Below are 12,208 nucleotides of genomic sequence, written 5' to 3'. Positions count from 1 at the left end.
CCAATGGCCCTGTCCTAAATTCAGTCCTAACCAGTGACACCATACATGAAATAGAATTCTGTAGCTCTCATTTTCTCTACTTAAAGCATCAAATAATAATCCCTCATTCTGTCAACTGCTCTGGCTGTCAGAGAGGATGAACTCTCTAGCCTTTGTGCCCCTTCAAAGCAGAGGCCTCCGAGGTGATGATGACACACTACAAAGAAAAGCCAGACCGGCCTTGAGAATAATAAAACACTCATACATACAGCTGTCCATCCTTCCGGGTATAGAAGCTGACTGATTTGATGGTAGCCACGACCACCACCATACAGAGAGTCACGGGTACAAAGAGCATGATCACATGTTTGGCGCCATATTTCAATGTCAGCTCTTCATCTTCTTCTTCATCTTGTTCCACCACCTGCCGTGAGTTACCCTGGGGTCGTCCATTAGATAATGGCCCAGGGTTGCCACGTCTCCGCCTTTCGCTGGTGTGCTCATGCCGTTCTCTACTGTCATTCTAAAAGCACAAGAGAAACTTTTTTCAAGAAGTCAGACTCTCAGCAGAATCAAGGTATTCTATAAAAACAGAAAATGGAATAATTAGATCTGAGATTAAGAAGAGGCCCATCATTACTTGAGTTCTAAAAACTCGAGGCAAGAAAGAATCAATTCACAAGAGGTGTGCAATTTAAAAGTCTAGATGAGGGGCGCCTGGGTGGCTCAGTAGGTTAAGCGTCTGCCTTCGGCTCAGGTCATGATGCCAGGGTCCTGGGATCGAGTCCTGCATGGGGCTCCCTGCTCAGCGGGGAGTCTGCTTCTTCCTCTGCCTGCCGCTCCCCCTCTTGTGCTCTCTCTCTCTGACAAATAAATAAAAATCTTTTTTAAATGAATGAATGAATGAATGAATGTCTATCTAGATGATCTGCCACTGTTCGGTGAAGGAACCCAGGTCCTCCCTCTCACCTAGCTCTTGGTTTACCTCATTCTCCTCTTCCATTCTCAACCTAGTACAATTGTACTCATCCTCTGAGGTTTGGCTTAAAAACTGATACCTGCATGAAACCTTATTTGTTACAGCTGCAAGCATAGTAATCTCAGCTTTTTCACAATTATGAACTGCTTTCTACCTGTGATTTCATACCAGTTATACAAGAAACTATCTCACTTTCATAATTTTTTTAAACTAGGCTCTACATCCAATGGGGGGCTTGAACTCACGACCCTGAGATCAAGAGTCACATGCTCCACCAACTGAGTCAGCCAGGTGCCCCCCACCTTCATTATTAGTAAGACTTAAAATCCTTCTAGTGATATACAAGGGATCTATTATTTCTTACAATTGCATGTAAATCTACAACTATTTCAAAAATTATTTAAAAGATTTTTAAAAATCTTTACAGAGAGAAATTAGGCCTTAAACAATTCTGATGCCCCTCCAGCCAGAGGCATCCCCACCTTGCCCTGTATAGAGTGAGGGAACAATAAATATTTGACAAATGACGGAATGAAACTAGCACCTTTCTTAGATTCTACTTTCCCCAGTCTCTTAATCCAAACACCACTTCCATCCTTATCCTGGGTTTACCCTTTCTTACCCTTCAAGTTCAACTTCCTTTTTGGTATCACTGTTCATATCTAAAACTCAACTTTTTGTAAAGGAGAGAGTGAATCTCAAGAGCATTAATAACAATAATACAAACGACAGATAACAGCAGGAAAAGAACAGCACTCTTCCTCCTAGATAAGTATAGGAGAGGAAAGCAGACTGATAGTCATTGTTGCTGGTAAAATGTATCAGCTTGGTTCAGAACAGGTTCTCTTAGGAAGATCATGTGAGAACATGCCACTCTTTTACCTCATTTTTGACTACAGAGTATAACTACTGCTGTTATTCATTAAAAATACATTACACTCTTAATAATAGCTTAAAATTATTATAATGTACTGGAGATTGTGATACGTGCTTTACATTAAATGCTCACAGCCACCCCTTCATCACCACTTTGTAGGTGGGGAAAGGTCACAGCTAGGAAGCATTACAGCAAGGGCTTGAACCCAGGCATGCCAACTACAGAAATCAAGCTCTTAACCACCTCTCAGTGTGCTGTTCACAAGACAACATGGGAACTCTGCAGACTCAGTGTGGGCTGAGTTCTCTTTTACTTTACTTTGAATATATTCATCCCATAAATAATTATCAAAATTCTATATTCTAGGTACTTTGCTATGGCAATACTGAAATTAAAAAGATCTAGATGCTGTCCTTAAGAAGATTGTAAGTTAGCTTTAAAACAGGATAAATATTATATCAGAGACATGAATAAAGTGCTGCAGGACTGATCATTCTGTGTGGTCCAGAAAGGCAGCATAAAGATACGATTCCTGAGAAAAGTGAGTGGAAGGTGAAAGGGCTCCAAGCAGAGACGTGACAATGGTGCAGAGGTGTGAAATTGAAAAGCAAGGCCTATGCAGAAAACCAGTGAATACTCCTGAGCTGGCTGGGGAACACGGTCTGTCAGGGCTGGGAGCAGGAAAAGGTTAGGAACAGGTTGTAAAAAAATCTCATTTGCCATGCCCGAGGACTTTAGACTTTGTCCTGTAGGCAATAAAAAGTCATAAAAATTGTTAAGGTTGAGGTAGTGACATTCGATTACGTTTCATTTTAAAGAAACCTGACTAAGTGGCGATGAAAACAAGGAGATGTACAAGAAAGATATTTCAGAAGCAGAACTGACAGGGCTTTGTGGCAAATTACATGTGAATGGTCAGGAAGGAGTCAAGGACCATCTTGAGGTTTCTGGCATAAGGGACTGGGAAGGTGAAGATGGCACTGACTGAGCAGGGAATACAAGAAGATGAGCGGGCTGGAGGAGAGGAGAGCTATTTTAGTTAGGGAGATAGGTGAATGTGAGGTACCTGCAATCAGGCAGCAAAGTCCAAGGGTACTGTTGGGGGAGTCATTAGTTTCTATAGTTATGGAAATGGATGAAATCTCAGGGAGAGAGTATAGATGGAAAGCAGAACAGTATGGACTTGGTCATTATATAATGCAACAACTGTGGAAAGAAAAACAGAGTGGGATGATGACCAAGGAGAGAAGTGCATAACCCCTAAGCTTCAGCAGCAGGTGATAGGAGAAAAACCAGCCAAAGAGATTAAGAGAAAAATAGGGGAGAGGGAAGAAATCCCAGAACAGTACATCACAGCAGCAAAAGGAGTACATTTCAGAGGTGTCATCAACAGTCAGGCAGTACGAGAGCTGAAAAGCCACTGAATTTAGCAGGGGGACGTTGGCCAAAGTTTTTACAAAAGTAACAGTTAAGAGGGAAATGAGATCGGGGTGCCTGGGTGGCTCAGTCGTTAAGCGTCTGCCTTCGGCTCAGGTCATGATCCCAGGGTCCTGGGATGGAGCCCCGCATCGGGCTCCCTGCTCCGCGGGAAGCCTGCTTCTCCCTCTCCCACTCCCCCTGCTTGTGTTCCCTCTCTCGCTGTGTCTCTCTCTGTCAAATAAATAAAAAAATAAAAAAAAAAATCTTAAAAAAAAGAAAAAGAGGGAAATGAGATCATAAATCATAATGAACTAGGGAATGAATGGAAACTGAGAAGTTAAAGGCAATCATTCTTTGAAGCAAAAAAATAAAAGATGTGACAACAGAAGGGATTCACATTTGAAAACATTTTTAGGGATGTTAGACTTGAGCATACTCATCAGGTCAAAGCACAGAGTTAGGACTAGCAGAAGAGATTGAGGATACAAGAATGGGAGATGATAACTCATGGAACAGGGTAGGGGATAAGTGGAGGGGAACAGAAGAAGAGAGAAGAGTTGGCTTTACAAAGGAATTGGTGCCCTTCATCTCAGTCTGGAGATTAGGAATTAACTCTTTGACCTCATACAGAAAATACTTACGAAGACTTAAACCCTATGAGGAACGGAAAGGAAACTATTCCAAAGTACAAAAGGTAGAAATATATACACCACTCAGTAAGAAAGGTAATTTTTGTTGAACACAAGTCATTGGAGTGACCAAAGTCCAGTAGGAAGGCAATGTAGGCTCTGGAGGACAGGGACACAGTGTGACAGATAGCTGAAAAGCAGAGAGTTGAGGAAATTCATACTTCTATTTTCTTTGGAGGAGGTGACTAAGTCATATGCTAAGAATGTTTTGTTTGTAACTAATGTTCAGCAATACAATTATGACCAACTTAATGGGCTGATTACTGTGCAATATAAACCAAAACACAAATAATAATAGCTCTCTTTGTATGTTATTTGATAATTTACAAAGCACGCTCACATTATTTCATTTATTCTTTGTATTTATTGAGAGGTTTTGGTAGATTAAGATTAAAACAATTTGTCCAAAATCTCAAGGCCAGAAAACAGTAGACACAGGAATCAAATTCAAGTCTCTTGCTTCAAAATCTGTGTTCTTTGTAGGGCAGCACAGCTGTCCTATTAGGGCTACATGAACAGTTTAATTGGGTAAGTCTAACACAAAAGAAGCAATATGTTCATTCATAGTGCTCAACTGGATGTTCCGGTTTATAATGAACATTAGCCAACCCCACCCGGCCCCACCCTTGAAGCTGATATGGGATGCTAGAGCACTGTTTACTGCAACCTTTCTCTTTACAGTACTTTGGATACTATTTTTAAAATTGACTATATGTTTCAATTTCTTTAAAATACAATTTATTTGAACAGGTAAAATTTTCACATGATTCTAAAGTCAAAGAATATAATAAGGAGTAACATAAAAAAAATCTTCCACCTAACTATTTAGTTGTCTAATACCCCAGGTTACCACTGTCATTATGCTCTGCAGTTTCTTGATGTATATACAAGCAAATACAAATATATATTCTCATTTCCCCTTTTTACACAAATGGTAGTACAATAAATGTACTTTCTCTGCTTAACTATGTCTGTTAGAGATTTTTTTACACATCAGTACGTAAAGTACATCCTTATTCTTTGAAAAGCAACTTTTTATTTTTTTAAATTTATTTTTTAAGATTTTTATTTATTTATTTGACAGAGAGAGAGAGCGAGAGCGAGCGAGCACAAGCAGGGGGAGCGGCAGGCAGAGGGAGAAGCAAGCTCCCCGCCGAGCAAGGAGCCTGATGCGGGACTCGATCCCAGGACCCTGGGATCATGACCTGAGCTGAAAGCAGAAGCTCAATGACTGAGCCACCCAGGTGCCCCCCCCAAAAAACTTTTTAAACCAGCTACATAACCAGTATATGAATGTATCATAATCTATTAGGCCAATCCCCTAAAGATAGACATTTAACTTGCTTCCAGCTTTTTTCTTTTTTTCTTAAATTCAATTCAATTCAATTTAGTTAACATATACTGTATTATTAGTTTCAGGGATAGAATTTAGTGATCAGTTACATATCACACCCAGTGCTTATTACATCAAGTACCCTCCTTAATGCCCATCACCCAATTATCCCATCCCCCTATCCACCTCCCCTCCAGCAACCCTGTCTGTTTCCCTGAGTTAAGCATCTCTTATGGTTTGCCTCCCTCTCTATTTTCATCTTATTTTTCCTTCCCTTTCCCTATGATCACCTGTTTCTTAAATTCCATGAGTGAAATCATATGGTATTTGTCTTTCTGTGACTGACTTATTTCATTTAGCGTAATGCCCTCTAGCTCCATCCATGTCATTGCAAATGGCAAATTTCATTTTTTGATGGCTAATATTCCATTATATATGTGTACACACACACACACACACACACACACACACACACACACACACACCCCACATCTTCCTTATCCATTCATCTGATCTATCAATGGACATCTGGGTCTTTCCATATTTAAGCTATTGTGGACATTGCTGCTATAAACATGCTTCCAACTTTTTGTCATTTACAAACACGGCTGCAATGAATGCCCCCTATAAGTTATTTCACATGTGCAAAGCATATCTGTAGGGTAAGTTTCCTGAAGTGAAACTACTGAGTCAAAGTATATACGCATTTAAAATCCTGGTACGCATTTAAAATGCCTGGGTGGCTCAGTCGTTAAGTGTCTGCCTTCAGCTCAGGTCATGGTCCCAGGGTCCTGGGACAGAGCCCCACATCGGGCTCCCCACTTGGCAGGAAGCCTGCTTCCTCCTCCCCCACTCCCTCTGCTTGTGTTCCCTCTCTCGCTGTGTCTCTGTCAAATAAATAAAATCTTTAAAAAATAAAAATTAAAAAAATAAAATAAAATAAAATCCTGATATGTGTTGCCAAATCACCCTCCGTATGGGTTGTACCAGTTTAAAGATCAGCAATATAGGAGAGTTCCTATTTCAACAAGCCCTTATCAACAAAGTAAGCTATGAAATGCTTGGATTTTTACCTATCTGATAGGTTAAATATGCGAACACGGTGTAATTTTTTATTATTAGAAAAGATGAGCATTTTTTCATGGATTGGAAGAACAAATATTGTGAAGATGTCAATGCTACCTAGAGCAATCTACACATTCAATGCAATCCCCATCAAAATACCATCAACTTTTTTCACAGAGCTGGAACAAATAATCCTAAAATTTGTATGGAACCAGAAAAGACCCCGAATAGCCAGAGGAATGTTGAAAAAGAAAAGCAAAGCTGGCGGCATCACAACTCCAGACTTCCAGCTCTATTACAAAGCTGTCATCGTCAAGACAGTATGGTACTGGCACAAAAACAGACACATAGATCAATGGAACAGAATACAGAACCCAGAAATGGACCCTCAACTCTATGGTCAACTAATCTTTGACAAAGCAGGAAAGAATGTCCAATGGAAAAAAGACAGTCTCTTCAAGAAATGGTGTTGGGAAAATTGGACAGCCACATGCAGAAGAATGAAACTGGACCATTTCCTTACACCACACACAAAAATAGACTCCAAATGGTTGAAAGACCTCAATGTGAGACAGGAGCCCATCAAAATCCTAAAGGAGAACACAGGCAGCAACCTCTTCGACCTCAGCCGCAGCAACTTCTTCCTAGAAACATCGCCAAAGGCAAGGGAAGCAAGGGCAAAAATGAACTATTGGGACTTCATCAAGATAAAAAGCTTTTGCACAGCAAAAGAAACAGTCAACAAAACCAAAAGGCAACCGACAGAATGGGAGAAGATATTTGCAAATGACATATCAGATAAAGGGCTAGTATCCAAAATCTATAAGGAACTTATCAAACTCAACACCCAAAGAAGAAAGAATCCAATCAAGAAATGGCAGAAGACATGAACAGACATTTTTCCAAAGAAGACATCCAAATGGCCAACAGACACATGAAAAAGTGCTCAACATCGCTCGGCATCAGGGAAATCCAATTAAAACCTCAATGAGATACCACCTCACACCAGTCAGAATGGCTAAAATTAACAAGTCAGGAAATGACGGGGATGCGGAGAAAGGGGAACCCTCCTACACTGTTGGTGGGAATGCAAGCTGGTGCAGCCACTCTGGAAAACAGTATGGAAGTTCCTCAAAAAGTTGAAAATAGAGCTACCATACGATCTAGCAATTGCACTACTGGGTGTTTACCCCAAAGATACAAATGTAGGGATCCGAAGGGGTACGTGCACCCCGATGTTTATAGCAGCAACGTCCACAATAGCCAAACTGTGGAAAGAGCCAAGATGTCCATCGACAGATGAATGGATAAAGAAGATGTGGTATATATATACAATGGAATATTATGCAGCCATCAAAAGGAATGAGATCTTGCCATTTGCAACGACGTGGATGGAACTGGAGGGTGTTATGCTGAGCGAAATAAGTCAATCACCCTGTAACAGGGTGATGTGATTTAAAAAAAAAAAACGTGGGATGGAACTACTTTTAGATAGTGTGGCCAGAGAATATCTTTCTGAGGAAGTGACATTTGAGCTGAGACCTAAAGGATGAAAAGATGTGAAAGGCCTATTGTGTAGTAAGGAATTAACTCAGTAGGTCAGGGGTGTCTAAACCCTGCACATGCCAAAGAAAGATCTGGCCTGGTTCCTGGGAGATAATCTCTAAGCCCTTGGAATATCCTGCCTGTTAAGAGTGTTTTTATTTACATGAGGCTTTGGGCCACATTGCTAACAATGTGATCTATGGTGAAGGTCTTGAGCCACAAAGTATCTGCTTGACTTTGGGAGGGGCTAGAGAACTATGGTCAGTCATGTCTGTCTACAGGAGCAGCCCCCAATAAAACTCCTGGACACCAAAGCTCAAGTAAGCTTCCTGGTCAGCAAAATTCTGTGCATGTTTCTGGGAGAATTGAGCACTGTTGCTAGGACTCTCTAGGAGAAAAAAACTGGAAGCTCATGCCCGGTATCTCTTGGACTCTGCCCTACAATGTGTTTATCTGCTAATTTTAATTTGTATTCTTTCTCTGTAATAAACTATAGCCAGTGAGCATAACAGCTTTTCTGAGTTCTTCTAGCTATTCACTGAACATGAGCATGATCCTGGGGAGCCCCAAACATACTTGTACACTGAAAAGTACAAAATATTTGCTAAGAGAAATTAAAGAACAAAAGCAGAAATAGACAAATGAGACTATATCAAACTTTAAAACTTCTCTGTATCAAAGAAACAATCAACAGAATAAAAAGGAAACCACAGAATGGGAGAAAATATTTGCAAATCATGTACCTGATAAGGGGTAAATATCCAGATTATATAAAGAACTCCTACAACTCAACAACAACAACAACAAAAATAAATAATCTGATTTTATTTTTTATTTTTTTTAAAAGATTTTATTTATTTATTTAACAGAGAGAGCAAAAGAGCACAAGCAGGGGGAGCAGCAGAGGGAAAGGGAGAAGCAGGCTCCCTGCTGAGCAGGGAGCCCAATGTGGGGCTCTATCCCAGGGTCCTGGGTTCACGACCTGAACCTGAGCCGAAGGCAGATGCTTAACCAACTGAGCCACCCAGGTGCTTGAAATAATCTGATTTTAAAATGGGCAAAGGACTTGAATAGACATTTCTCCAAAGGACATATACAAAAGGCCAATAAGCATATGAAAAGATGTTCAAGATTACTAATAATTAGAGAAATGCAAATCAAAACAACGAGATACCATCTTACACCCATTACGATGGCTACTATCAAAAAAATAACAAGGATTAGCAAGGATGCAGAGAAATTGAAACCCTTGTGCACCACTGGTGGGAATGTAAAATGGCATGGCTATTACAGACAAAAGATTAAAAACAGAATTATCATATGATCCAGCAACCCTACTTCTGGGCATATATCCAAAAGAATTAAAAGCAGTATCTCAAGAGATATTTATATTTGCACATCCATGGTCACTGCAGCAGTATTCACAAGAGCCAAGATAGAAGCACCTCAAATGTCCATCAACAGACAAAGAAAATGTGGTGCATATGTACAATGGAATATTATTCAGCCTTAAAAGAGAAGAAAATCTTGTCACATGCTAAAACATAGAGGAAAGTCTGAGGACATTATACTAAATGAAATAAGTCACAAAAAGACAAATGTTGCATGATTCTACTTATTGAAGTATCTAAAGCAGTCCATCTCAAAAAAACAGGAAGCGTAATTGGGACTGCCAGGGACTGCAGGGAGGGGGAAATGAGTTGTTCTTCAATGGGTATAGAGTTTCAGTTTCGCAAGTTGAAAAAGTTCTAGAGATCTGTTGCACTACAATGCAAGTACAGTCAACATTACTGAAATGTACACTTAAAAGTTAGATATATACCTAATCCATTGGATCATATTCTACTCTTATTTACTCAAAATAAACAAAAGCATATGTCCATTCAATTATTTGTACATGAATGTCCATAACAGCCTTATTGATAACAACCCCAAACTGGAAACACAAATATCCATCAACAAGTAAATGGATAAAAAACTGTGGTATATCCATATAATGGAATACAACTCAGAAGTAAAAAAAGAATAAACAATAGATACATGCTATGCCACTGATGAATCTCAAAATAATTATACTGAATGAAAGAAGCCAAGCAAAAGAGTATGAACTGTATGATCTCATTTGTACAAATGTCTAGGAAATGAAAACTAGAGTATAGTGACAAAAACTTGATCAGTAGTTGCCTGGGGATGAATAGCTGGGAAGAACCGAAAGGGGCAGACGGCAAAGGAACATGAGGAAACTTTTGGGGGTGATTAAGTTCATTACCTTGACTGTGGTGGCGGTTTCAAGGGTATATACACAAATATCAAAACTTATCAAATAGTATACTTTAAATATGGGTACTTTACTATATGTCAATTACACCTCAACAACAACAAAAAATAAAGGGTCTTTCTCAAAAGGGGTGTGTAGGTGCTTTGAAACTGTTAAAAAAGGAGGATGACACTAGGGCACTTGGGTGGCTCAGTCAGTTAAGCATCTGCCTTTGGCTCAGGTCATGATCCCAGGCTCCTGAAATCGAATCCCACATGGAGCTCCTTGCTCAGTGGCGTACATACGCTCTTTCTCAAATAAATAAATAAAATGTTAAAAAAAAAAAAAAAAAAGAGGATGACACTAGAACTACTAAGAGATTTCCAAAATGAAAAATCCTGGCAGCTAAATATTAGGATGATGACTTAGCATTATTTTTAAGGCTAATTAAAAAAAAAACTTATTATGGAAAAAGTTAAGACAAATACTGTCAGAAGTGTAAAATGAAGTCCCACGTGCACTTTACTCAGCTTCAATCACTACCAACTCATGGCTAATCTTATTCCATCTATTTTCTCATACAACTCACCCGTCTAGTATTGAGACAAATTCATATATATCATTTCCTTCGTAAACACTTTAGCATATACCTCTAAAAGATTAAGAACATAAAGGCCTTCTGTGTGTGTAGCTTGGTAGGTCATTTCTAGCTTTAAAAAAAAAAAGACAGACTTTACTTTTTATAGCAGTTTTAGGTTCACAGTAAAACTGAGCAGAAAATACAGATTTCACATATACTCTTGCCCCGTGACAGCCTCCACCAACTACCCTACCCCCGCCCCACTGCCATCAACATCCTATACCAGAGTGGTACATTTCTAATCAATGAATCTACATTAACATGTCATTATCACCCAAAGTCCATAGTTTACATTAGGGTTCACTCTTGATGTTACACATTCCATGGGTTTTTAAAAATGTGTAACATGCATCCATCATAGTACCATATAGAATATTTCTACTGTCCTAAAAATCCTCTGTATTCTGCCTATTTATATCTCTCTCCCCACTACAACTCTGGGCAACCACTGATCTTTTTACTGCCTCCATAGTTTTGCCTTTAAAAGCTATTTTTAAGGTTCAGAAAAACAAGTGCTGTAGCCATTATAAATGATTTCATTTCAGTGGCAGAAGGAAGGATTACTCACTATATAAATGTTGTAAGTGTCACAGAGGGTGGAGTCCCATGGGAAGTGGTTAAGTATGTGGGAAGTGAGTTCCTATGAAGCCAGATTCCCCAGGACTCCTACACCATTAAGTGAGAGGCTTCGTTTTAATTCTTTCTCCCTTGTTCTTACTTCAAAACATGATGCAAGTACAAGTCCAGTCACCAAAGGCATGTGGACCCTCAAGCAAGGGACAGTATTTCTCAAGCAGCAAAAATTGTGGAGGTATTTTTAATACAATGTAGTGCCTGTTGTCTTTTTTAAACCTTGTTTTCTGCCTGCCTTTTTTTTTTTTTAAGTTTTATTTTTGTAATTAAAAGCATGTACTATAAGCAGGGGTGCCTGCGTGGCTCAGCTGGTTAAGCGTCTGCCTTCAGCTCAGGTCATGACCCCAGGGTCCTAGGATCAAGCCCGGAGTAGGAGTAGGGCTTCCTGCTCAGTGGGAAGTCTGCTTCTCCCTCTCCCTCTGACCCTCCCCCTGCTCATGCTCTCTCTCTCTCAAATAAATAAAATCTTAAAAAAAAAAAGACTATAAACAAAAGTTTATAAACATTTTTTAGAAGTTTTAAAAAGTGTTACAAACTTTTGTTTTTAACACAGAAAGTGTCCCCCCAATCTTTGCCCCACAATATGAACATGGTGAGCAATCTTAAGTACTTTTAGATTTTTTAATTTAAAAAAAATTTTTTTTAAGATTTTATTTCTTTTTTGACAGAGACACAGCGAGAGAGGGAACACAAGCAGGGGGAGTGGGAGAGGGAGAAGCAGGGCCTCCTGCCGAGCAGGGAGCCCAATGTGGGACTCGATCCCAGGATCCTGGGATCATGACCTGAGCTGAA

The 12,208-nt window shown here is 39.6% G+C and overlaps 1 protein-coding gene across 3 annotated transcripts in view; it reads right to left on the bottom strand.

The window, feature by feature from the left end:
- The window catches only part of PSEN1 (presenilin 1), a 74,966-nt gene that overhangs the window by 38,277 nt on the left and 24,481 nt on the right, over positions 1 to 12,208 (bottom strand). For all 3 annotated transcript variants that reach the window (XM_032405511.1, XM_032405508.1, XM_032405510.1), the window contains one exon: positions 249 to 502. In XM_032405511.1, coding sequence (XP_032261402.1) covers positions 249 to 502 — 254 coding nt within the window. The remainder of the gene's footprint in view (positions 1 to 248; positions 503 to 12,208) is intronic.

This window comes from Phoca vitulina, unplaced genomic scaffold, assembly GCF_004348235.1.
Source record: "Phoca vitulina isolate PV1807 unplaced genomic scaffold, GSC_HSeal_1.0 scaffold7, whole genome shotgun sequence".
NCBI classification, from domain to species: Eukaryota; Metazoa; Chordata; class Mammalia; order Carnivora; family Phocidae; genus Phoca; species Phoca vitulina.
This window is presented reverse-complemented; position numbering and strand designations above follow the sequence as displayed.